Below are 24,375 nucleotides of genomic sequence, written 5' to 3'. Positions count from 1 at the left end.
TGGATTTGTACCTCAACTAAAAAATATGATATACCTGTTATGAATAAGATCATTTTCACCTTGTTTTATTGCAGAAGTGACATGGCAATGTTTTATGATTTAATAAAGCTTTGTAATGAACAATTTTGGTATTTGATTACTTCGCTTCTTCTGGATAAAAGAGTTCTGTTTGGGGAACTAAATGATGTAGTTCCTTGTCCTCAGTAAACTCAAGGTGGCATAGTACAGCTACAGGCTCCCAAGTAATCTGTTACACTCCCACCATCTCAGAATGCCCTAAAATGGTTTAGTGAAAAACAGGATAAGCATTCCTGTGACATTCATTTGCTAAAATACAATTTGCTTTGAGATATTTTAAAACACAAGGCTATCAAAATTAGTTTACGGTTTGATTTAAAAGCAAGGACCAATGAGCTCTTACGGCAAAGGCACAATCTCCTTGATTTCAATCTAGACTCAGGAATAGCCAAAAAAACCTGGTCTGTTGATCTAAGAGTACCCCCATTCACATTTCTGTGATCATATATGTATGAAGTTTTCAACTCTGATTACATGTTGACACTTGTAATAACTTCCTGTTATTGTTTTAACAGCACGATCCATGCCAATCCCAGTCTCAGATTTCTTGCGGGGCCGTGGTGTAGCAGAAGTGATTACTCGGCTGGAGGATGAAAAGGTATGACTTGGGTTATGGACTGAGTTTGGGTTGTTTTATAATATGATATAGGGAAAGCATGGATGATACTGATTTTATACCATAAAATTATAGACCCAATTGTCTGCTTGAGCAGCAGTTGTACATAGTACTTCCAGTGTGCACACATCTGTGTTCCAGGAATCACTATTTAGCAAAGCTAAATATTCATTGTCTAAGTGTAAAGTTAACTTTTCTTGTGAACTAATGTTATGCAATTGCTGTCGTACTGCCTGGGGTAGGTTGGGAGTTACACTCTACTCTGCCACGCTTTAAAGTATTTCAATTCATATTATTTCTCAAGGTTGGTGAGTAAAACCATGGTGTTAATTATGGAATTTGTATTTATGTAATGTCTATAAGACACTAAGAGACAGTTCATCCTATGGACATCTTAATTTGGCCACGATGGTCGTCTGGTCAGCCCGAGGTTTCCTTAGTACAAATCCTGTCTTTGACCCACAGAGGGTAAAAGTTTGTTTCTTTTGTTCACTGCCAAATACAGTGTCGTCATCCCCCTCCACCCCCGCCCCAACCATAAAAGGAGCTGAATTGAGAATCTCGTGTCAATGTCTGTCCAACAGCACCAAAATGCCTCCCACCTAGTAAATATACTTCATTTGTTACAGTATCATAACAATTCTGATGCCACTTAACATAACAAGAAGTAACTACACCAATAATGGAATGAAGGTTTTCACCTTCACAACCTTCACACTTAATAAATAAACACTTACATAAACCAATAAATATATGAATCCATGGGCTGATCGCTCACTCAGAATGAACTAGTTTCCTTGGCTGTACACGACGTCACTGATGGGACCTTGTGTTCAGATGTGGAAGCACCCCATGTTATAAGGTATGGAGATCACACAGTGCACATACAAAGACACAGATCCACAGAAGATCAATCAAGGAGGGAAGCTTTTCCACTTTTATTAGAAGCAGAAGGAGCAGAAATCTCCTACCATGCAGGGAGAATGGTAACACATCGGTACATGACCCATACAACCTTTCACAGTCACACAGACTATAGGGCTGCGCTCTTTTGCTAGATGGTGATGCTGAAAATATCGGCAAAAGTGCTGCTTCTGGGTTTAATGCAATTTAATGTAAAGGTAATCCTATCATTATCATGTTTATTAGGTTGACTACATTAATATGCAGAGATGCCCAACGTCATTGGTGCTGTGGACTGCAGTTAGATCCCCATCGAGGCACCTCGGGACCAAATGAGGCAGATTTTGTGAACAGGAAATCATTTCACAGCATTAATGTACAGGTACTTATGACGTCATCACTTACATGTATTTAAAAATGAACTACCATTCGGAAACTGATGCAAATAGTACAGCACTTTAATGACAATGGTACAATGCCAGACAGTAGGGTATTAGTCTTTTACAATAGCGTCCAAACTGTCCATCATTCATGACTTGACCGCAATTATTCCCAGATGATCTGTGAATCCACCTGCCTCATTTCACATATTGAAGCCAGGTGGCCAGAGTCTGTCCACGACTCAGGGATACTCAGACAGTCTGTTTGTGCCAGCCATCGAGGAAGGTGCAAGAAAAAATCTTTTGTCAGAAATCATTGCTTAAATATGTGTTTTATTACGTGAACTAACAGTGTTCATCTTATAGGTCATTATGATGGGATCCTATTTAGAGACAGAGGCATGTAGGCTTATGCAGGTGCTTGTTCATTGTCAGAGTGTGTGTGTGCATTAGTTCAGTATCTATGTGTGAGTGTTTCTAGTACAACACTATCATGTTCAAAATGGCAAGTGAATGGCATACATTTAGTATTTCGAAAATTGTAAGGCATTAAGGCTCCTTGCTTGTTTGTGTTAGTAATAATAATAATGTGTTATGCTAATTAACCAGCAATGAGCACATGTATCCACGCACTACACACCTCAGAGAGGTTACATACAAATCTAGAGGGGGTTTTGTAGGACCCCTGGCTGCTGTCCAGTTATCTCCAGAAACACCGTCCTGTCGCCCTTTGAACTGGTACTACCCCCAGTAAGAGACAGCCGCTGTATCGCGGACCCAGGGAGCAGACAGGAAACGTGTCCACAACGCGTCAGCACAGGCAGCGACATTCAGAGTGACGACACATTGTAACTGCGACTAAGTGATCGCAGAAAACGGGCAGATAAAACAGCAACGAGGATGGTCTCGGTTCTTTAATGAAGAGACACGGAGATTACTGAGACGCGTTCGAACGTTTAGCGAGCAACGCCGCTCCGCTGTGACGTCACAAGTGATGCCAGTTGGTGGCGTTAGCGACAGACGGACAGGCGCTCATTCAGCGACCGACAGACGGAGAGAGAGCATCGAAGAGAGACAACTAGAGACCCAGCGATTTAACAAACGCATTTTCACCGACTTTGATCCGTGATCTTATTGTTTCCTGACTGTCGCAGAAAATGAGCTGCCGCAGTAACCAAGCTGTGAGTCATATCTTACTATTATTGTTAGAACACCTTAGCCTAATGATTATTGTATTATTATTATTATTATGATGATTATTATTATTATTATTATTATTATAATGTTTACTAAGAAATATGATCAAAATCAGTAGTTGTAGTAGTATACTCAGCTCTTACTATTGGTGGCAGCACTATCTGTATTAATAGCATTAGTAGATCACGGCCAGTTCTCACCGCTGGACGGATCCGGAGTGTGACTGTACAAACTGCTGTCGCCACAATGTCACTGCGTCCTAAATCCCGTCCCACTGCCGGCGCAGGTGCGAGAGAAGCTGCAGGGTGAGGCAGAGAGGGTGTTCGCCTCCGTGGAGGAGCAGCTGCGCATGAGCGCCGACATGCTCCGGGCCTCCATGATGCTGCAGCTGCTGAAGCGGGACTCAGAGTGCCTGAAGCAGGAGCTGGGCCAGCACCTCACCGTGAGCAGCCCAGAGGAGGTGAGTACCTGAGGGAGAGAGAGAGCCGTCTGCTCGCTGTGATGAAGCTTCACTCTTGAATGTCATTGTACAGCATTAGTAATACTTACTAATTATTATGAATTACTGTTACAGCACGACTGTGTAAGTGATGTGCAATTGTCAGCTTTCTGTTTTGCTCCTGGCAGGCCAGGTTCAGTACAGTTTCTGTGTAGCTGATTTCCAGAAACAACAGAGAACAAAAGACTCAGGAGAAATCTGGGATAAAGTTTGGGGTACTTTATACCCTCATTGATGTCCTATAGGTGCCCAGCAAAAAGGGTGTAATGCTCAATATGGTAGTATGTTCTTTTAGAAAACATTTCGATGATTCTGTCCAAGTCTGGAGCACCTCGTTATAGGTGAAGAAACTACTTTGATGGTATTCTCATTCAACCATCTATCTATTGAGGTAGTCAGTTTCTCCCTATCAGTACCAATATGTCTTTTTCAGCCTGTTGAACAGCGTTAGTGTCTCTGTGTTTGTGTGGGTGAGCGTCCACTGTCAGTGTCATTGTGCGTGTGTTAGTGTCTAGTCCATCAGTGTCCATGTGTTTGTCTCCGGTACTTCAGTGTCTGTGTGTGGGCTGGTTTGTTTGATGCCAATGTATGTGCTTTTGTGTGTGTCCATGAGTTACATGTCTGTGTGTGTGTGTGTGTGTGTATCCAGTAGATCACTATCTGTGTGAGTGTGTCCATTAGTAATGTGTATCCATTAGATCACTGTCACTCTCCCCGCCCTGACGGTGTCTCTTTTTGTGTATCTGTGTTCATGCACATTTGAACTCTCACCGCTTTCCAGATCGCCAGCCAGATCCAGACGAATGCACTGTTGGAGAAGTTCGACTCCCTGCTGTCTGAGCATGCACAAAGCCTGCATCAGACAACTCAGACTTGGAGGAACCATTTGGACTCCTATATCTTCAGAGAGCTAGGTAACATTTAAGGGCCAGTAGTTTGTGACCAGTGTGGCCATGGAGAGCTGGAAGCAGTTTTACTCAATTAGCATTGTGTTCAGCCTCTGTCCCATCACAGCTGGTGCTCTGAGTTTGTCCATCCAGTCATGTTTCCTGATGCCTGCCTGCTGGTCAGCTGACTCTCCATTATGGGCCTGAGTTAGGTGTGTTAATGAGAGTCAGAGTAACATACTGTACATGAAGCTAATATTCTCACTCACAATGGTGTCAAAAAGCCCCATCAACTTAAAGAATAAAAACCTGAAAACTGTACTAATTCAGTCTGCTGATCTTCCTCCTGAGTAGATCATCTCCAAATGATGGAAACTCAGGCCAACACTGTTAGCTCCCATGAATAGAGTTTCTCAGGCCCAACATGGTGTCTGCGCTCACCAGACTGTCGCTGCAGCGGCTCTGTACTCACATGTGCTTAACATCCCTGTACTTTCTCACAGCATGTCTTCCTCCTGATGTGAGTGTCATGGATGAGGTCCCATCAGTGCAGGACCCAGATTGTCCCCTCCCAATCTGCTGCTCTGAGGAGGAGAAAGAGGAGAGAGTGGACAGTGTCGAGGAAGAGGAGCCAGAAGAGGAGAGTGTGCACAGTGTCGAGGAGCCAGAAGAGGAGAGTGTGCACAGTGTCGAGGAGCCAGAAGAGGAGAGTGTGCACAGTGTCGAGGAAGAGGAGCCAGAAGAGGAGAGTGTGCACAGTGTCGAAGAAGAGGAGGCGGAAGAGGAGAGTGTGCACAGTGTTGAGGAAGAGGAGCCGGAAGAGGAGAGAGTGGACAGTGTCGAGGAAGAGGAGCCAGAAGAGGAGAGTGTGCACAGTGTCGAGGAGCCAGAAGAGGAGAGTGTGCACAGTGTCGAGGAAGAGGAGCCAGAAGAGGAGAGTGTGCACAGTGTCGAGGAAGAGGAGGCGGAAGAGGAGAGTGTGCACAGTGTTGAGGAAGAGGAGCCGGAAGAGGAGAGAGTGGACAGTGTCGAGGAAGAGGAGGCGGAAGAGTGGGAGGACAGTGCCGAGGAGGAAGAGGAGTCGGAGGAGTGGGAGGACTGTGTTGAGGAGGAAGAGGAGTGGGGGGAGAGTCTGGAGATGGAAGATGAGATGGAGATGGACAGAGAGGAGGAAAGGGAGAGACCAGTGGAAGAGTCCTCTGGGCTGCAGGCTCCAGAGTCCAGGGCAGAGGAGCAGAAGGCTGAAGGGGAGACGGGGCAGGAAGAGATAGGGAATAATAAGGAGAAGCCCCCTTTACGTCAGCGCCTGGCCCTGTGGCTGAAGAAGGCAGTGGAGGATAAAAAAACAAGCCAAGAAGAGGGGGAGAAGAGTGAAGAGAAAGAGATTGGAGGGAGAGAGAGGAAGAAGACGGGAATATGCGAGTGGATTGGGAAGCAGTTCACTCAGGACTCCAGGGAGGAATTCCGACTCCGAAGAGAAGAAAGGTGGAAGCGGGATAGAGAGAAACTGTACGTTCAGCCCAGCCCCCCTCCTCCCACAGGCCTGCAGGTCCCGCTCCCTGAAGTGTCCTGGGTCGGGACTTTCTTTTATTATTCCCCCGAAGACCCCACTCTGACACAGCTGCAGGAGACGGCGGGGCAGGAAGAGGTCCAGAGAGCAGTGGAAGAGCAGAGGGAGGAGCCTGGGTCCGAAGCAGAGACTCCACCAACGGCAAGTGAATCGTCTGTGTGTCTGGGAGAGAAGTGCGGTGCCGTTCAGTCTCTGCTCCACCGAGTCTGTCAGAGCCGTGTCCGTCAGAGCCGTGTCCGTGTACTGTAGTGTGCAGTCAGTCTGCTGGTGTGTCTGTACTGAACTGTATCAACCCTCTCTGTGTGTCTGTTGCTGCATTATACAGGAGCCTGAGAGCTGCATTAGTTTGAAGCTAGCTTATTGTGAAACGAGGTCTGTGACGTCAACAGGGTCTTTGGAGAGAATGTGTTGAGATTGTGTGAAAGAGGGACATGTCCTTTTCTGAATTCACTGTTTCTGTCTCCGGCCTGTGAGCATACAGGTGTGTCTGTCAGGGCACCAGTCGTTACAAGTTTCCCCCCTCCCCGTCTCTCTCTCATTCTCTCTCTCTCTCATCCTCTCCTGCAGAAGATGAGAAGGACCCTCGCTAGGCTCAGGGTGCTGTTCTCTGGCAGGGGAGAGGCCGAGGTGGCGGCAGCGAGGGAAGAGGAGCAGAAAGAGAAGAGGAGGACGAAGAAGGAGAAGGCCTCTTTCCGTCAGCGCCTGGCTCTCTTTTTTGGGAAGAGAGTGGCAGATGAACAGCGGGACCAAAATGAGGGGGACCAGAGGGAGACTTAACTTACAGGGTATGTAGTGGTTATTATTATTGTAAGAGGATTTATTAAATGCTCAGTTTTCAGCCATAACTCACAGGCCAATTATTATCCCTTCAATCAGATTATTTTCAGAGGGAAGACGCAGTCAAGTCACAGGTGTGCAATTATCATTTATTTGATCAGATCAGACCATATATGGATGTGAAATGGTTAAACGGCAAGCTGTTAGGAGACACAGAAAATGGTTAGGAGAAATGGTTAGACAGGAAATGTTAGGAGAAACGGAGAAATGTCTCCATTGTAGGGAAATATGCTGTACCTTAGAATATCGTACATTATAATAATAATAATCATAATCATCATCATAATAATAATAATGTTTTTTCAGGGTTCTTCCAGAGGGCTTTAGACAACCAGAAGAGGCAACACTCCCAGAATGGCTTCAGAAGATGTTGCACCTCCCTACCGATCATTATCCAAAGTCTTACACCTAGCACTGGCATTGCATTATACCCCGTTTCCTCTGGCCACGTTTAGGTGCACCTCCGCGTGGCCGGGCTGTAACCCTACGCCTCAACTTTGCTGCCAGCGTTTCCACTCAGTGTCGTGAGGTACAGCTGCACCAGGATGTGAATGTGAGACGCCAAAGGTCAAAACGCATCCTGGGACACTCGGCATTGTGGGATTTAGTGTTTAAAAACTGGAAGCTGAATTATCTTGAACATTAAAGCGCAATAGACTTGAGCTGAAACGTCTGTGCGATATCTAACAGATAGTCTTATAGGGTGAGCAGATATTCAAAAGTAGAAACCCGGACATAATGAAAAAACATTTATGAAACAGATTACATCACTTAAATATATGATAGTGTTTGTTGGAGAATCAAGTGTTAATTTCCACGTATCTGCTCCCGTTTCATATAGTTACATTTATTGAGCAGCATGTTTGAAAACTAAATAAATGTGTATTACTTCTCCCTGTATCATCATCTGATTAGCATTGATAATATAGCTTAACTGAAGTATCTTAGATATTCTCCCTTATTAGTGGCAACACAGGCCAGATTTAAACACAGTTTAATTCTCCCACAGATAAATAATAAGGGAAAATATCAAAGATACTTCAGTTAAGCTATATTGTCAATGTTAATCAGATGATGATACAGGGAGAAGTAACACGGATATTCAGTTTTCAAACATGCTGCTCAATAAATGTAACTATATGAAACGGGAGCAGCTATGTAGATATTAACACTTAATTCTCCAACAAACACTATCATATTTTTAAGTGATGTAATCTGTTTCATAAATGTTTTTTCAATATGTCCGGGTTTCTACTTTTGAATATCTGCTCACCCTATAAGACTATCTGTTAGATATCGCACAGACGTTTCAGCTCAATGTCTATTGCGCTTTAATGTTCAAGATAATTCAGCTTCCAGTTTTTAAACACTAAATCCCACAATGCCGAGTGTCCCAGGATGCGTTTTGACCTTTGGCGTCTCACATTCACTTCCTGGTGCAGCTGTACCTCACGACACTGAGTGGAAACGCTGGCAGCAAAGTTGAGGTGTAGGGTTACAGCCCGGCCACGCGGAGGTGCACCTAAACGTGGCCAGAGGAAACGGGGCATAATTAATCAGCAGCTGAATTGAAGTTCATTTTTACTTTCATTTAAGTTATAATGTCATAAGTACCTGTTTAGTGCCCATTGGGATTGTTACCTAAAGTATGGGAAATAGAAATACCCAGTCACGTTGACCGCGCGTATGAGTCTCTGATAAATCTGGTACACTACCTGGACTGTGTAATCACAGATTGTTTCGGGATAGATTGGATTTGGGATTTTTGTTCCACTGAACATCTAACTGACAAATTAATTCAGTCAATTTCTCCAAAATGTCATGTGCTCTTTAAAAAAATGAATAAATAAATAAACTCGTTAGAATAAAGAACAGAGGAATTTACTGTGTGACCAAGACATCTCTTCAGCATTGTTTTCAATTGCATTTCAATATCATTGTAGGTTATTCTCACTTAATGTTTCACTTCTTCCCATGATCCTGTTGTACAGCCTCTTGGTTTCTATTTTAAAAATAAAGCAAATCCGATTGAAAAACTCCGATGTGTAGTGCACCCTATCTTTCCAAAACATCTCAAAGCACTTTTCATCATATAAATATAAGTAAACCTCAGCCTGCAAGCGCAACCTACCTGTTTGAGTTGAACGCCAGTAGAAAGATTCTGCTGCTGTCTACTGCAGGTCTTGACAGGTGACCAGTGTAGCTTCACAAGCCCTGCTGTAATACTGACGTGTGTGTTGTAGCGTAAGGTACACTTATACATTTCAGTTAAGTATCAACTCAATTTCTGCAATAATTGGACGCAGACACCAATTCCAAACATATACATTCTCAAATGTATTAAAAACAAAGATAAAATGTAGCACTACACTAGTTATACAAAAAGGGAAAAACTAATTAAAATTCACTCAAGATCAACAAATCAAAGACAAATCACTTCCGTGACCAAATCAAAGACCATGGAATCGCATATGATGACACACAAATCGTTACACAAAATTACGAACACATTGAATACAATACCGGTTAGTAAGACGAAGGTGAGTCTCTCATTAGTATTGTTAGTCGGACATTAAATAACTATGCAGGTTAGTATTTAAGTCAAATAACTTCTCGTTATATATATCAGTCTCATTTACGTTTGGGTGCCGAGAAAGATTCTCTCATTTCTTGTTACCACAATTCTCCCTAATTGATTACTGTTCAATGATTAAGGATAGGCAGGGCCACCTATAATCTAGTGTCTATTAACGTGTGTCAATTTCAGACTAAACAGTTAAACTGGAATGAGAAGATTTTATTTCTAAAATTGTCAAACAAAACAGTTTAATGCAGCACTCATTTATATTTAAGAAAATACTAAATGATATTACACAAAGTTTATGACTCACAGAATAACATTTCTAATTGATTTCTCAAATGTCATGAATAATAAACTCCAAACTGTTAAACTTATCTGAACTTCGTGGCAGTGAAGACTCTCTGCTTCGGGATCAGATAACAGCACACGGCACGAGGTCCGTGTGGTTTGGAACGAAGGCAGTCCGGTTCGGCTTTGTCCAATAACTTCCACTTCAGTCGATGCTCCTGGAAGTTGGGGTTTCGCGAAAATGTAGTCTTTTCCAAACAGATTTTCCACTGGTTTGAAGGCTCCACGGTTGTGCACAGGATGTCTTCTTGGCAAGCAGGGTTTTCCACCGTAGTTACTTGAAGACAAAGTCTTTGAGGAAAGCAGGGCCCTGTTCGTTTCCACGGGTCAAGTTTCTTAAGACTCGATAGCTATTTAAATGACTGAACACTTCTGTATTGCAGTCGACTTACTCAATTGTCCAGCTGCAAACCTCCACTGATCAGGTGGGCACAGGCGGGCAGCGCAGGTTCTAAAGTTCTTCACTTAATAAAGTTCTTTAAAGAATTCTTCGTACGGCTCAATCTCCTTCTCCCAGTTCAACTCTTCTGTTGCCGGCCAAGACTTGGTTGGTTTCCGGTTCTGGTTCTGGCAACAGAGCCAAGTTGAGTTGAGGCAGTGAGTTACCGGTTCAGGTGAGAGAGAGAGAAAAAGTGCTGTGCCTTACTTTTTATGCCTGATGGATCATAGGTGATTGGATCTTGAGTTTGCGAGTTTGGATTTGGGAAAGCCCCCAGTCTCCTATTGGGGGAGGCTCGATTCATGCCATGATGCCAATCCATGCCATGGTTTGGAAATGCCGGTTTGCCTGGGTTCGTAGCTCTGTTTCAGGATTTCGGCTCTCGCCTGCGTCAAAGGGTTTTATTACCTCTACGCCATATTCCCCAGATGTTTTCACAGCAGGGATTCCAAGCCATTTGGCCCATTCTAGGTGAGCCGACTCCCAAAACTGACACTTTGATGTGGAACAGTTCATGGGCCGATGAGCTCAGGAATTCTGGTAACTTTGGGGGAGAGGTCTTCTTTAGATCAGAGCTCCAGATCAGGGCTAGAACGCTCTTATCACAATACACCCCCCTTAACGCTACAGTGTATATATATATGAATAGACTTCATGTGTATGTTCGACTTTCGGCTTTCACCCTTTGGGTAAATGCAGGCCTGATGGGTGCAGGACTACCTGCATGTATGTTGGGCTCGCCCTACTGGTGTGGAAGACTAATAGTATGAGAGATAAAAGTGTAGGTAGCAGTGTCGGAACAATATTAAACAGAAAAAACATAACCTATTAGAATAGATTTTTTGAATGTATACATGTTGATTATGTTGCATTTATGACAGGACAAATTACAACAATTTTGATTTGGGAATGAGAATGATGTACAATCATTTTATCTTGACCGAATTACTGCACACTTTGTTTCTTTATGCGTTTAACATTGCTTATTGAGGTTGTTTTTAAATGGCATAAAGTTTTCTTCATCTTTACCCTGATCGCAAGCAGTACAATAGCATCACCACCAACAGCAGCAATAATAATATTAATACTGTTACGAAATGGCAAAAGAAACCGTTCAACTTGAGCCCTAGGCTGGCAGAGACTGTACTTGTGTTGTGTTTGTTCCCTTTCTTGTCTGAGTGTCCCTTCCGTGTTAGTGACCCCAGTCTGTTACTTTGTTGGGTCTGATATAAAAAGCCCAGGCCTCAGCAGCGCTCTCTCTGTTCTGGAAGCCGTGAGCCGGGCTTACAGATCGCTGCTCTTGTTCATGTTCCCTATTCTTCGCAGCTGCAGTTCGGATTAGTTAAAATAAAACCTCCTTAACTCTACCCTCGACTGGTCATTTGTCAAGAGTGTAACAATATAATAACAGCAACCAGTTTGCGGCTGTGGGACTAGCCTGTGGGGATTGGAATGGTGGGAAGATGAAAGGGAACCTGCAGCCAGATTTGTTGACTAAAAAATGTAGAATCAATAAGTTGTCATAGACAGTTTTCTGACCTCTCCGTCAGTCTGAAAAATGCAGACGTCATGTATCAGACTGCCCGTAACAATGCATACAGTGAGGGAAAAAAGTATTTGATCCCCTGCTGATTTTGTACGTTTGCCCACTGACAAAGAAATGATCAGTCTATAATTTTAATGGTAGGTGTATTTTAACAGTGAGAGACAGAATAAGAAGAAAATCCAGAAAAACGCATTTCAAAAAAGTTATCAATTGATTTGCATGTTAATGAGGGAAATAAGTATTTGATCCCTTCGACTTAGTACTTGGTGGCAAAACCCTTGTTGGCAATCACAGAGGTCAGACGTTTCTTGTAGTTGGCCACCAGGTTTGCACACATCTCAGGAGGGATTTTGTCCCACTCCTCTTTGCAGATCCTCTCCAAGTCATTAAGGTTTCGAGGCTGACGTTTGGCAACTCGAACCTTCAGCTCCCTCCACAGATTTTCTGTGGGATTAAGGTCTGGAGACTGGCTAGGCCACTCCAGGACCTTAATGTGCTTCTTCTTGAGCCACTCCTTTGTTGCCTTGGCTGTGTGTTTTGGGTCATTGTCATGCTGGAATACCCATCCACGACCCATTTTCAATGCCCTGGCTGAGGGAAGGAGGTTCTCACCCAAGATTTGACGGCACATGGCCCCGTCCATCGTCCCTTTGATGCGGTGCAGTTGTCCTGTCCCCTTAGCAGAAAAACACGCCCAAAGCATAATGTTTCCACCTCCATGTTTGACGGTGGGGATGGTGTTCTTGGGGTCATTCCTCCTCCTCCAAACACGGCGAGTTGAGTTGATGCCAAAGAGCTCGAGTTTGGTCTCATCTGACCACAACACTTTCTCCCAGTTCTCCTCTGAATCATTCAGATGTTCATTGGCAAACTTCAGACGGGCCTGTAGATGTGCTTTCTTGAGCAGGGGGACCTTGCGGGCGCTGCAGGATTTCAGTCCTTCACGGCGTAGTGTGTTACCAATTGTTTTCTTGGTGACTATGGTCCCAGCTGCCTTGAGATCATTAACAAGATCCTCCCGTGTAGTTCTGGGCTGATTCCTCACCGTTCTCATGATCATTGAAACTCCACGAGGTGAGATCTTGCATGGAGCCCCAGACCGAGGGAGACTGACAGTTATTTTGTGTTTCTTCCATTTGCGAATAATCGCACCAACTGTTGTCACCTTCTCACCAAGCTGCTTGGCGATGGTCTTGTAGCCCATTCCAGCCTTGTGTAGGTCTACAATCTTGTCCCTGACATCCTTGGACAGCTCTTTGGTCTTGGCCATGGTGGAGAGTTTGGAATCTGATTGATTGATTGCTTCTATGGACAGGTGTCTTTTATACAGGTAACGAGCTGAGATTAGGAGCACTCCCTTTAAGAGAGTGCTCCTAATCTCAGCTCGTTACCTGTATAAAAGACACCTGGGAGCCAGAAATCTTGCTGATTGATAGGGGATCAAATACTTATTTCCCTCATTAACATGCAAATCAATTTATAACTTTTTTGAAATGCGTTTTTCTGTTTTTTTTTGTTGTTATTCTGTCTCTCACTGTTAAAATACACCTACCATTAAAATTATAGACTGATAATTTCTTTGTCAGTGGGCAAACGTACAAAATCAGCAGGGGATCAAATACTTTTTTCCCTCACTGTATCTACCACCCTGTATTACCAGTGATGGGTTCAGGATCTGTGCAGTAACCTAATGCATTCCTAGATGATGAAATGAACTACAGATTATCCTAAAACGTGATGCTCTTGAAAGGCTCCAGGTAAGGCTGTGAATCAAAAGGAAAACAAAAGTGGCAACAGCTGGACATCAGAAACCTTAATCACTTACACCTATGTTGCCATACATGCAGGCAATGTTTGCAAAGGTGAAACAATTTTAATGAGCAATGCCTGACATCAAACAGCTCTAGAAGGCATTCTCTGGAGAGATTAACTTTGGTAATGGGTATTTACAGGTCAGGTCAATGCAACAAGGGATTTCAAAAGAACAAGAGAAAAAATGTGGTATCTTAACTCATGCATGGGAAGAAGATGTTTGTGACAGGAAAGATTTATGATGGCACAACAAATCATGACAATGGCAGAACAACACATACTGCCCCCTGTGCAGGAAAACTTTCATTGGAAAACCAACTCTTTAGAGTCACAAAATGATAATTTATAGCGATTAACTAAAAGCTATGACTGAAGTTCCGGTAGTCTGTGCAACCTCTCAAATACTGCTCAGATTTGAAAATATTTTTTTTTGTCGAAATGGATGCCTGACACGAGACGACTTTGTCGGCTTCTTTCAATTTCCGTCAGTGTTCCAGATTCGATTTCTTTTTCTTCAGTGACGTTGTAAACACGTGCACGTGGGGAGCGCGTCAATTCGTCCCCGTCATGGACCCGCGCGCAGTTTTGTGAAGCGTAACTGACACAGCAGAGCAGGAGGGGTTGTAGAATTTTGTGGTCCGAGTTCCGGACCTCAGCACTGTGGTCCACGGAGTGGTGCTTTAGTTACTAGAGCTCGTTTGTAACGTAGCCACTAGCTGATTTTTAAACTCTTATCTATCAGACAATTGTAGGTAGCTGTGCTAACGTTACTCTGAAAAACACGGTTACATGGAGCAAACTTCTGAATGAAATTATTAAGTTATTAATTTCTCCTCATTATGATTGAAGATTAATGTTTATACACTGATGTTTAATTTAAAGTCAGCTTATTTGCATGTCGTCTGTTTGCAAATAAATGTTTTACCAACTTTTTTTGTTATTGTCGCCTAAACCTGCCTTATTTTATCACTATGAGATCTAGGAACATTAAACACAAAAACATAGGTTGTTTTGTTTATGTATGGTTATCATTGTAACTTTTATTTTAAAGACAGATCTATGCCCATAGTTTGTTTCTTGAAGGATAATGTCATTACGAAGAAGATATAACTTTTTTGGGGGGAGGCAAAACCTGGCGGACCGCGGCGCTCTGGAGGGGGTGTGTGGAGAGACGAGGGACTGCAGGTAACTCGGTGCGGCCTGGTCGAGATACAGGATCCATCATGCAGGCAAGAAGGAAAGGGGATAAGACCCGAGAAACCACGACATACTGCTGATCTTCAAGCTGTGCAGTGCAGTGTGTGCATGGAGGTGCACAGTTCAACAAAACAAAATACAATACAAGATACAGCATTACAGAACGGTACTGTGTTTGGATACCACCACTGCTGCGATTACAATTGATACGTCAACTGCAGTTGCTGCTACCACTAATCCAGCTCCTGTTGCTTAGACTGGCAGGGATAAGGGGAGAGACACAGGAGGGACAGAGAGACGGACAGAGAAACATCACTGTATCCAAACCAATTGCAATGCAATCATACTGTGATACAGGAAACATTACTTCAAATAACACAAAACAATATGAAAATGGCAATACATGGGGTTTCAAGATCAGGACCAAAATATTGATCTTCCATAAAATACAGTGGAATGACTTTATATTATACATACACTGAAGATGGGATAACAGAGCAATGTAGATTACAATAGAAAAAGCATTGGATTGTGCACAGAAACTAACTAAATAATAAAAATAATATCTAATGTCTCACACAAGTTATTTTTCAGGAAGGCAAAACAAAAAGGGGGTCTCTTATAAAAATAATTATAATGAAACATTAAAAAAAGTTTCCGATAAAACTTTACCAGACACATTCTTGTCACAAAATACCTGATTAATCAATGTGTTGCAATGAAGGTCTACAGTTCTCACAACAGCGCCCTCTATAGGAGAACCGCAGAAACGCAGGATGATAATTATCCATCCTCCTCTGAGCTGCATTTCCAGAACACACCCATGCAGGCTCCCTCCTCCCTCCCACACATTACATTACATTACACAGATATTATTATTCAAATTAAGGGAGATTGAGGAGGAGGAGACACATTTAAATAATTAGTCTTAGACAACTTTTCAAACAAGTCTGGCCACCTGTGTGCTCCGTGCCTGAACCGCAAGTCTCCCGCCCTTCTCAGTTACCCAAGTCCCCAGCCCCACGGCTCCAGGGTCTCCTTCACACCCTGCACTCGGCCTCAGAGCATCCCAGAGCCTGGGCGGATTCACCCTCTGCCCGGGTCCTTCTGCATCTCTTACAGCACTTGGCAAAGCACGTCACGCAGCCGGCCGGCATCAGACTCTCACGGACATTGTCCCTGAAGAACGAGTACAAGATGGGGTCCAGGAGGGGGTTTAAACTGACCACCACCTCGCTGACCAGAATCCAGGCCTGGACGGTCTGGAGAACCTTGTCGTTTTCTTCCACGGAAAACAACATCTCATAGATGGACCGGCAGATGAAAAGAGGACCAAACAGCCCAGTGAACAGGACGAGAACCAGAGACAGCATCAGCAGGATCCTTCTCTTCTCGGTGCCCGGAACCGCCACACAGCCGAGGATGGCTGTCCTGATTCTAACGTAGCAGACCATGATCAGGAGCAGCGGCACGGGAAAGCAGAAGGAGAGGTAGAGCCAGATCCAACGGGACTTATATTTGCTGGAGAAAAACCAGATGACAGACATCAGGATACTTCCCAGCCACACACTCACGGAGAGCAGGAGGCCGTACTTCGGGCTGCGGTGACATCGGTACCACACTGGGTAGACAACAGCCAGGTATCTCTCCAGGGTGATGCACACCAGGAAGCAAATGCTGCCCAACACCCCGAAAGTGAGGATTGAGTTTCCTATAAGGTCAAGTGAAGTGTCTTCCGAGCCAAAGAAGAGCGGCAGCACAGCGGTCTGCAGGAGGTCCAGCGTCAGCAGGTTGATGACGCAGACGGAGAGGGCGTTGTCTATCCTGACGTGGCGGTAGAAGCCGTAGATAGCCAGGCAGTTGACGGGAATGCCAATGCAGAAGATGCAGATGTAGAAAGTGTCAATAAAGCCCACAACCTTTTTTAAAATGTTGGGGTCCGATGTGTTCTCCATTGGGAGTAGATCTTTATCAAGGTTGTCTTCAGAGGTGTGTCCCTTTTTTCCTAGCGGCTCCTCAGGGCGTTACTGATCACCGACTCCTGGAGATAGATCCTGCTTGGGTCTCTGAGGTTCCTCACCGAGGTATTGGCGCTGGCTCTGCCCTCAGACGTGGCAGACAGTGTGGAGAGATCAGGTGCCTAATTTTCCTAAAACTAGGAAGAAAACAAGAACAGTGCATTATTATGATTATTTTAATCTCATTCTTAAAATAACTTAACAAAGGGCTGGTGTATATTCTCCACCCCTTCCCCCACATGTCCAGCTTATCAAGATCATACTATTAGTTGTAGGCATCAATCAACATTCAGAAAAAATTATATTTAACACTGGGAAACAAGGATGATTATACGTTGTTGACTGTTAAACCAATTTAAAAAGTTATATATTTTAAAAAAGTTTATATATAAATAAAATATTCCCTCTCTCAACCTTCTGTAGTTACAATAATACTTTTATTCTCTTTTCTCTCCTCTCGTTTTAGGCAGTATCTTTGTGGTGCGATGGAACAAGGAAGGTTCACGCTGCTGCTGTGCAGAACAAGCCTGCCGTCTCTTGCACTTTCCACCCCCTTCACTCGTGGATCTTTACAGTCCATTACCAAGAATTCTGGAATGACCAGAGTCTAATTAATGATCATTTTGTATCAATGAAATCTAGGAAAACAGCCATTGCGGTCTGTGTGGATACTAATTCCTGATTTTATGGAAGGTTGATTCATACTGATTGCTTTGACGTTGACCAGACACAGCCAGTGTTCTAGTTCTGAAGAAGGTACTTTCTGGCAAGAATGAGGTTTTGTTTTGTAACACGGGGATGTGGCTCGGTTTGAAGAACCCAAACTTCTGATTGACGTTTGGTTTCACACCAGCTACTAGAAAGCTGTGACTTGCCATTGTCATTCAGATACATGCTGCTGGTCTACCCTCACGACTGGGTCTACAGACTGTCGAAGAAACGAAGCTTCAGATCAGGTTTGGGTTCGAAACAGTCAATTCAGCGTGCTGGAGAGAAGGGCAGGTTTTTCTGCATGCAGACAGATGCCAACAGTTTATTTAGGAAGTTAAAACAGTGTGCTTGTTAGATTATTTCCTTATATGGATTGTAAAGTGATTATTAGACAAGGAAGAACTACAGCAGCAAATGCAAAAGCAGTTAACAAAAACTAGCATGTGGTTTTTAACTCAAATCCTCAGAAGTTTATCTGATACCTCTTGCTCAACTATCAGCTCAAACATCACTGATGTATCCCTTCCAATACAAAGACAGAAACATTTGCTTCAACAAGACCTCTATCTGACAGTTCCCACACTTGTACTGTTAATGAGCCAAGATTGTTTCAGAGCAACCAAACATTTACATAAGAAAGTTTACAGACGAGAGGAGGCCATTCGCCCCATCGGACTCGTTTGATGTCCATTAATAACTAAGTGATCCAAGGATCCTATCCAGTCTATTTTTAAATTTCCCAAATTGTCGCTTCAGCCACATCGCTGGGTAGTTTGTTCCAGATACACACAGCTTCAGAAAAATAAGGAATTAAACAGATTTAAAATAGGTTATTATACTCACATAGGTGATAGCCTAGAAGGCAGGAGGCACTGCGTAGAGCTACGAGAGTACAGACACAGCAGTCCTGACGCCAGGGCAGTGACTGGAGGAGTTTACACCCCACAGTCAAATTACACTAACCTCAGGCGTGTGCAGCCAAAGATAACAGAATGACCAACTCTTTCACTCGGGCACGTACACACAGTTGTGGGTGGGCAGAGGCGAAAATCCCATTGGTCGACCAGGGGCGGATTTCTCATGCTTACAAAAACTGAAATAGATGTTATATATTATACCTGAGCATCTAATTCACAGCATACTGAAGCTGTGTGGGTAATAAGTTGATATATACAAACACATCCAAATGGTGACTTACGTGAAAATCGTTATACAGGATATAAATAGATACCCTGAAAGCTGGCAGATGAGGAGTGAACGTTACAAGGTATTGTGCATGCAAATATCATAGGTCTGTTCCAGTGGAGGGTAACCGCCAATCTATACAGAAAAACTAGCAACTATGCAAACAAAAGAGGCAGAAGGAGGAAAACGGAAATTCCAGGTTCATCTTTCCTAACACATTTTCCTAATTCACATAAAATCTCTCCAAAACAAACAGAAACAATGCAGTGGTCTTTGTGACTTCTTTATGAGTTTTTAAAAAGTTATGGGGAACAAACACAGAATGTGCTCAATCTAACACATCAGTTGTATGAGTGTGCTAGCACTTATAATACAGTCAATTAATCCATTATATATTCTTCCACGAAATGAATTACAGACATTAATTACAGAAATGATGTATGACACAATCGCTGCCCCATAGACTTCCTATGGAAGACTACATTGCCCAGAATGCATCACTCTCACAAGTCACTTTACTGCATTTATAAAATATATGCACTTTAAAATACAGCAAATAGCTCTGTTGAGCTATAATATTTATGTGACTTTAACATTAGACTAATGATCTTCAGTCTTGTTTTTATTACTCCAGTTACAGTATCCATATTGTAATGCTATTTGTATTGTATGAATGGACTGTGAATAAGCAGGGCTCTGTATATACAGTGAGGGAAAAAAGTATTTGATCCCCTGCTGATTTTGTACGTTTGCCCACTGACAAAGAAATGACCAGTCTATAATTTTAATGGTAGGTGTATTTTAACAGTGAGAGACAGAATAACAAGAAAATCCAGAAAAACGCATTTCAAAAAAGTTATAAATTGATTTGCATGTTAATGAAGGAAATAAGTATTTGATCCCTTCGACTCAGTACTTGGTGGCAAAACCCTTGTTGGCAATCACAGAGGTCAAACGTTTCTTGTAGTTGGCCACCAGGTTTGCACACATCTCAGGAGGGATTTTGTCCCACTCCTCTTTGCAGATCCTCTCCAAGTCATTAAGGTTTCGAGGCTGACGTTTGGCAACTCGAACCTTCAGCTCCCTCCACAGATTTTCTGTGGGATTAAGGTCTGGAGACTGGCTAGGCCATTCCAGGACCTTAATGTGCTTCTTCTTGAGCCACTCCTTTGTTGCCTTGGCTGTGTGTTTTGGGTCATTGTCTTGCTGGAATACCCATCCACGACCCATTTTCAATGCCCTGGCTGAGGGAAGGAGGTTCTCACCCAAGATTTGACAGTACATGGCCCTGTCCATCGTCCCTTTGATGCGGTGCAGTTGTCCTGTCCCCTTAGCAGGAAAACACGCCCAAAGCATAATGTTTCCACCTCCATGTTTGACGGTGGGGATGGTGTTCTTGGGGTCATTCCTCCTCCTCCAAATACGGCGAGTTGTGTTGATGCCAAAGAGCTCGATTTTGGTCTCATCTGACCACAACACTTTCACCCAGTTCTCCTCTGAATCATTCAGATGTTCATTGGCAAACTTCAGCCGGGCCTGTACATGTGCTTTCTTGAGCAGGGGGACCTTGCGGGCGCTGCAGGATTTCAGTCCTTCACGGCGTAGTGTGTTACCAATTGTTTTCTTGGTGACTATGGTCCCAGCTGCCTTGAGATCATTAACAAGATCCTCCCGTGTAGTTCTGGGCTGATTCCTCACCGTTCTCATGATCATTGAAACTCCACGAGGTGAGATCTTGCATGGAGCCCCAGACCGAGGGAAACTGACAGCTATTTTGTGTTTCTTCCATTTGCGAATAATCGCACCAACTGTTGTCACCTTCTCACCAAGCTGCTTGGCGATGGTCTTGTAGCCCATTCCAGCCTTGTGTAGGTCTACAATCTTGTCCCTGACATCCTTTAACTGATTCAGTCCAGGAGGCCAAATATAAACAGATTCTTGTGTTATTTTAATTTTAACTCATTAGACTTGATCATGCTTTCTAAATAAACCAGATTGTGAAACTTAGTGACTACAGTTACATTGACATGAATAAGATGATGGCATTGATGTATTTAAAAACACAAAACCCTTAACCCTGCAAATGGACTGTGTAATATGTGTAATGCACATACTGTATATGAGCATGGCCATGATCAACCACAGATACACTATTCAAAGCTGGGATCTGCTGTTCAAACTCGTCCAGAGATCACAACTTGCCCTCACTGTGAGCCAGACGAGCGCAGCTATAGGACTCGGAAGAGAATCTCGAATAAAGAGAGCTTCGTTTCAGGAATGTCAAATAACTATTGCTTCTACAGAACAAACAACTGGACACGCACTTTTCTGAAAGTGTGCGTTGTGCAATTTATTTTCTCAGCGTTTTCTACCGAAATGATGAGGAACAGAACAGTGGTTGAAGAGTGAGACTGAGAAATAAAAGGCTCAGAAATGGAGCCTCCTAGTGATATTGCGAGGAATATGTATGTATTTGATTCTGTCCCGTGTGAAAGAACATCTTGTCCACCACATGTCCCCAAAAGAAGAAGTCAAACCACGGCCTGCACACAAGCCTCTTATTTCTCACAGTCTCTCACAGCCGCTGTTCCGCTTCTCATTGCAGAAAACATTACAGAAATTGCACCACATAACTGACTTTTATATTTGTTTACAGAAAATGTCAATGTTAATATTAATTACACTGAATCACCGTCCTCTTTAGTTTCTTTACAGATATTTATCAAACATTGCTCCACCTCACAGAACTTCAAACCCTGTATTTTACAGATCGATCGGGATTGCGGATCCCACACGGACAACAGCGCCTGCAAACGACACGGACTCGGGCGGCAACAGTATTGAAAATCTTTATTTCCTTTCATTCCACCTTTATTACAGTGCAATTTCTCCCTCTCTCGCCCTCCTCCCCCAGCGTGGACACGTCGGCCGGCGAGGCAATCTCCACCCCAGTGTAGCGACAGGACGGCACAGATTCACAGGACCCACTCACAACAAGGCCACGGGCCGACCGGAAAACAAACACACACACGGACCCAGACATCACACGCACACGCTCTCTCTCGCACACGCACACGCACACGAAGAGCCCAGAAGCCTCTTGCTGACAGACAGGAGGTGATCGATGAAGCACGAAGAGAACCGCGACTTCAGGAATATCCACAGTTCCAAGGACAACGATAAGAAAGGCGATGGGCGGAGCTCCAGCGTGGTCAGGTGACCCGGTCTCTGAGATCGGCACCCTCGACGCTGCGGTGGGCCGGGGTTGGGGGGGGCATCGGTGTGTGAACTCATTCCACCCCCCCACCCCCGGCCCACCAGAGTCGCTCCCTCATTGGCTGTGCAAAGAGCGATTGGCCGGCTGGGCGGCAGTAAGGCGGGGGCTCCTTCAGAACACGAAGATCTTGTCTCTCTGGACGCAGTCGAGGTCGTCGTCCAGCGTGAGGAGAACCTGGGGGCCGGAGACGGGGGTTTAGAAGAGCCCACAGCGGGGGAACGGGTGTGTAGAGCAGGTGTGTAGAGAAGGTGTGTACAGGTGTGTGTGTGTGTGTGTGTGTGTGTGTGTAGGTGTGTGTGGGTCTGCAGACCAGGTGTGTAAAGCTGGTGTGTAAAGCAGGTGTATTTAGGTGTGTAAAGCTGGTGTGTAAGCAGGTGTGCAGACCAGGTGTGTGCAGATGTGTACAGGTGTGCAGACCAGGTGTGTGCAGGTGTGTAAAGCAGGTGTGTGCAGATGTGTGCAGAACAGGTGTGTACAGGCAGTCGACTGACCAGGAACGATCCAAACATGGCGATGGAGGACAGGAAGTGCCAGATGTCGTGGTCGTCGAAGAAGCTGAGCAGGATGCACTCGCGGTTGTGCTCCCGGGACTCGGCGGGGGTCTTCTGCATGGGGGGGGGAGGGGAGCGGTGAGCACAGACGCACACGGGTCACAGTCAGATTGTCTGAGGTCAGGGGTCAGGGGTCACTCACCTGCCAGGTGCTGAGTCCCTGGAAGAAGAAGAATAGCGCGAAGCCCCAGACCACCGCCGTGAAGAGGATGCAGACCAGCGCCATCCACTGGATCCGCTCGCCACTGCGCAGCTGTGGGGCACAGACACGGTCACGCTGGCACGCTCACACGCAAACACACTAACACACACTGGCACACTCTCACACGCCGGCACGCTAACACACGCCGACATGCCCAAACGCAGCCGCCTCACCTTCATGATGATGTAGAAGGCAAAGTAGAGCAGCAGGTTGCAGATGGCGATGGCCAGGAGGTACGAGGCAAAGTCATTGGGCCTCTCGATCAGCCCGTAGGCAGCCCTGCAACACACACAGCACACGACTTTACACACAACGCAGATCTCAGTACACACATACACACACACACACACACACACAACACAACCCTCAACACACAGAACACACACTACATAGCTTAACACACACAATGGACTTCTCAACACACACAACACAGAACGCAGCTTCACACACACAATGCAGGCCTCTCTCTCCTTCCGTCAGCTGATACTTACAGAGACCAGTTGACAATGTTTCCCATCACCAGCAGAACCATCCGATCCTAATGAGAGAGAGAGGAAGACCTTTATTATCTACATCAGAAACCTCCTGGCCAATCAACCGCAGAGCAGCATTTGCGAAACCCTCACAGCCCCTACTGTCCAGTCCAGCCACAGCCCGGCACTGGGACAGAGACTGGGACACAGCGGCGCAGTACTCACAATGTACATGGGCCCGCTGCACTGGCGGATACAGTCTGTGTAGAGAACGTTCAGGATCCTGCGCGGCGTCCCCGAGTCTGAAACACACGCAGCACACGCAGCACACGTCACACGCAATACTGAGACACTGACTGACTGACACACTGACTGATATATTGACACACAGTCAGTCACAGTAGCAATGCCGTACCCAGCCTCCAGCGGCCCATGTAGTACAGCTGAGTGCTGAGCAGCATGGTGGCCAGGATGTGGATGACTGAGAACACGATCCAGAAGATGGTGTTCCCCTTCCCGAAGACCTGGCCAAGAGAGAGAGAGAGAGAGAGAGGAGCGGAGCAGAGGTAGAAACACAAGAAAGAGAGATAAAGGTAATTATTATTGTAAATCACTGTGACTGAGTACAGTTCTAATTTGATATTGTGATATTGAATTCATTTTGCCAGCGCTGTGGGGAATATAGGGCCCAGACTGGAACGGTGCTGTGGGGACTATAGGGCCCAAATTGAAACAAAACAGACTTATGATCCTCTATGAGGCGTGTGTGTGTGTGTGTGCGTACGGCTGCTCACCACTCCCAGCACGGAGAAGAAGATGACCGCAGCCAGACAGGCATAGGCCGTGTAGGCGCTGGCGTTGATGTCGGGGTGTCTCTTCTGGTACAGCTTCAGCATGCAGAGTCCCGCGATCATGTACATGAAGGACGTGTCTGGGGGGGGGAGGGGGGGGACAGTCAGTCACTACAGAACAGTTCAGACGTTAGAGACAGAAGGAAGTCTTCAGAGGGGGGGTCACCCACCGAACTGGAAGTTGGTGTAGTTGGGGCAGACGTGGTAGCAGGCGCTC

General features: G+C 44.8%; 3 protein-coding genes across 7 annotated transcripts in view; 1 reads left to right on the top strand and 2 right to left on the bottom strand.

The window, feature by feature from the left end:
• The first annotated feature begins 2,706 nt into the window (after positions 1-2,706).
• LOC136759348 (cilia- and flagella-associated protein 251) lies at positions 2,707-7,409 on the top strand. The gene is made up of 6 exons (XM_066714305.1): positions 2,707-3,158; positions 3,461-3,634; positions 4,455-4,587; positions 5,064-6,271; positions 6,698-6,915; positions 7,274-7,409. Exons 1-5 carry the CDS (start codon positions 3,135-3,137, stop codon positions 6,905-6,907), a joined length of 1,749 nt encoding a protein of 582 aa, XP_066570402.1. The 5' UTR covers positions 2,707-3,134; the 3' UTR covers positions 6,908-6,915; positions 7,274-7,409.
• An 8,521-nt stretch (positions 7,410-15,930) lies between these two features.
• LOC136759340 (somatostatin receptor type 5-like) lies at positions 15,931-16,845 on the bottom strand. Its single transcript, XM_066714295.1, has one exon. The coding sequence runs from the start codon at positions 16,843-16,845 to the stop codon at positions 15,931-15,933; it is 915 nt and encodes a 304-aa protein (XP_066570392.1).
• A 4,792-nt stretch (positions 16,846-21,637) lies between these two features.
• Positions 21,638-24,375, bottom strand: part of sidt2 (SID1 transmembrane family, member 2) — a 16,842-nt gene continuing 14,104 nt past the window's right edge. For all 5 annotated transcript variants that reach the window (XM_066711119.1, XM_066711102.1, XM_066711109.1 and 2 more), the window contains 9 exons: positions 24,329-24,375; positions 24,102-24,238; positions 23,723-23,831; positions 23,533-23,609; positions 23,326-23,372; positions 23,008-23,113; positions 22,775-22,885; positions 22,573-22,686; positions 21,638-22,255 (listed from right to left, as the gene is read on the bottom strand). The exon at positions 24,329-24,375 is cut by the window's right edge and continues 71 nt beyond it. In XM_066711119.1, the coding sequence (XP_066567216.1) occupies positions 22,193-22,255; positions 22,573-22,686; positions 22,775-22,885; positions 23,008-23,113; positions 23,326-23,372; positions 23,533-23,609; positions 23,723-23,831; positions 24,102-24,238; positions 24,329-24,375 (811 nt within the window). In that variant the 3' untranslated portion in view covers positions 21,638-22,192. The remainder of the gene's footprint in view (positions 22,256-22,572; positions 22,687-22,774; positions 22,886-23,007; positions 23,114-23,325; positions 23,373-23,532; positions 23,610-23,722; positions 23,832-24,101; positions 24,239-24,328) is intronic.

This window comes from Amia ocellicauda, chromosome 1 (genome assembly GCF_036373705.1).
Source record: "Amia ocellicauda isolate fAmiCal2 chromosome 1, fAmiCal2.hap1, whole genome shotgun sequence".
NCBI classification, from domain to species: domain Eukaryota; kingdom Metazoa; phylum Chordata; class Actinopteri; order Amiiformes; family Amiidae; genus Amia; species Amia ocellicauda.
This window is presented reverse-complemented; position numbering and strand designations above follow the sequence as displayed.

What these genes read in the sequence shown, in the direction of transcription:
- LOC136759348 (XM_066714305.1), top strand. Translation starts at nt 3,135, where the DNA reads ATGAGCTGCCGCAGTAACCAAGCT. An exon ending in GCTGCCGCAGTAACCAAGCT is followed by an intron (nt 3,159 to 3,460) that starts GTGAGTCATATC and finishes CTGCCGGCGCAG; the next exon opens with GTGCGAGAGAAGCTGCAGGG. An exon ending in AAGCAGAGACTCCACCAACG is followed by an intron (nt 6,272 to 6,697) that starts GCAAGTGAATCG and finishes CCTCTCCTGCAG; the next exon opens with AAGATGAGAAGGACCCTCGC.
- LOC136759340 (XM_066714295.1), bottom strand. Translation starts at nt 16,845, where the DNA reads ATGGAGAACACATCGGACCCCAACATTTTAAAAAAGGTTGTGGGCTTT.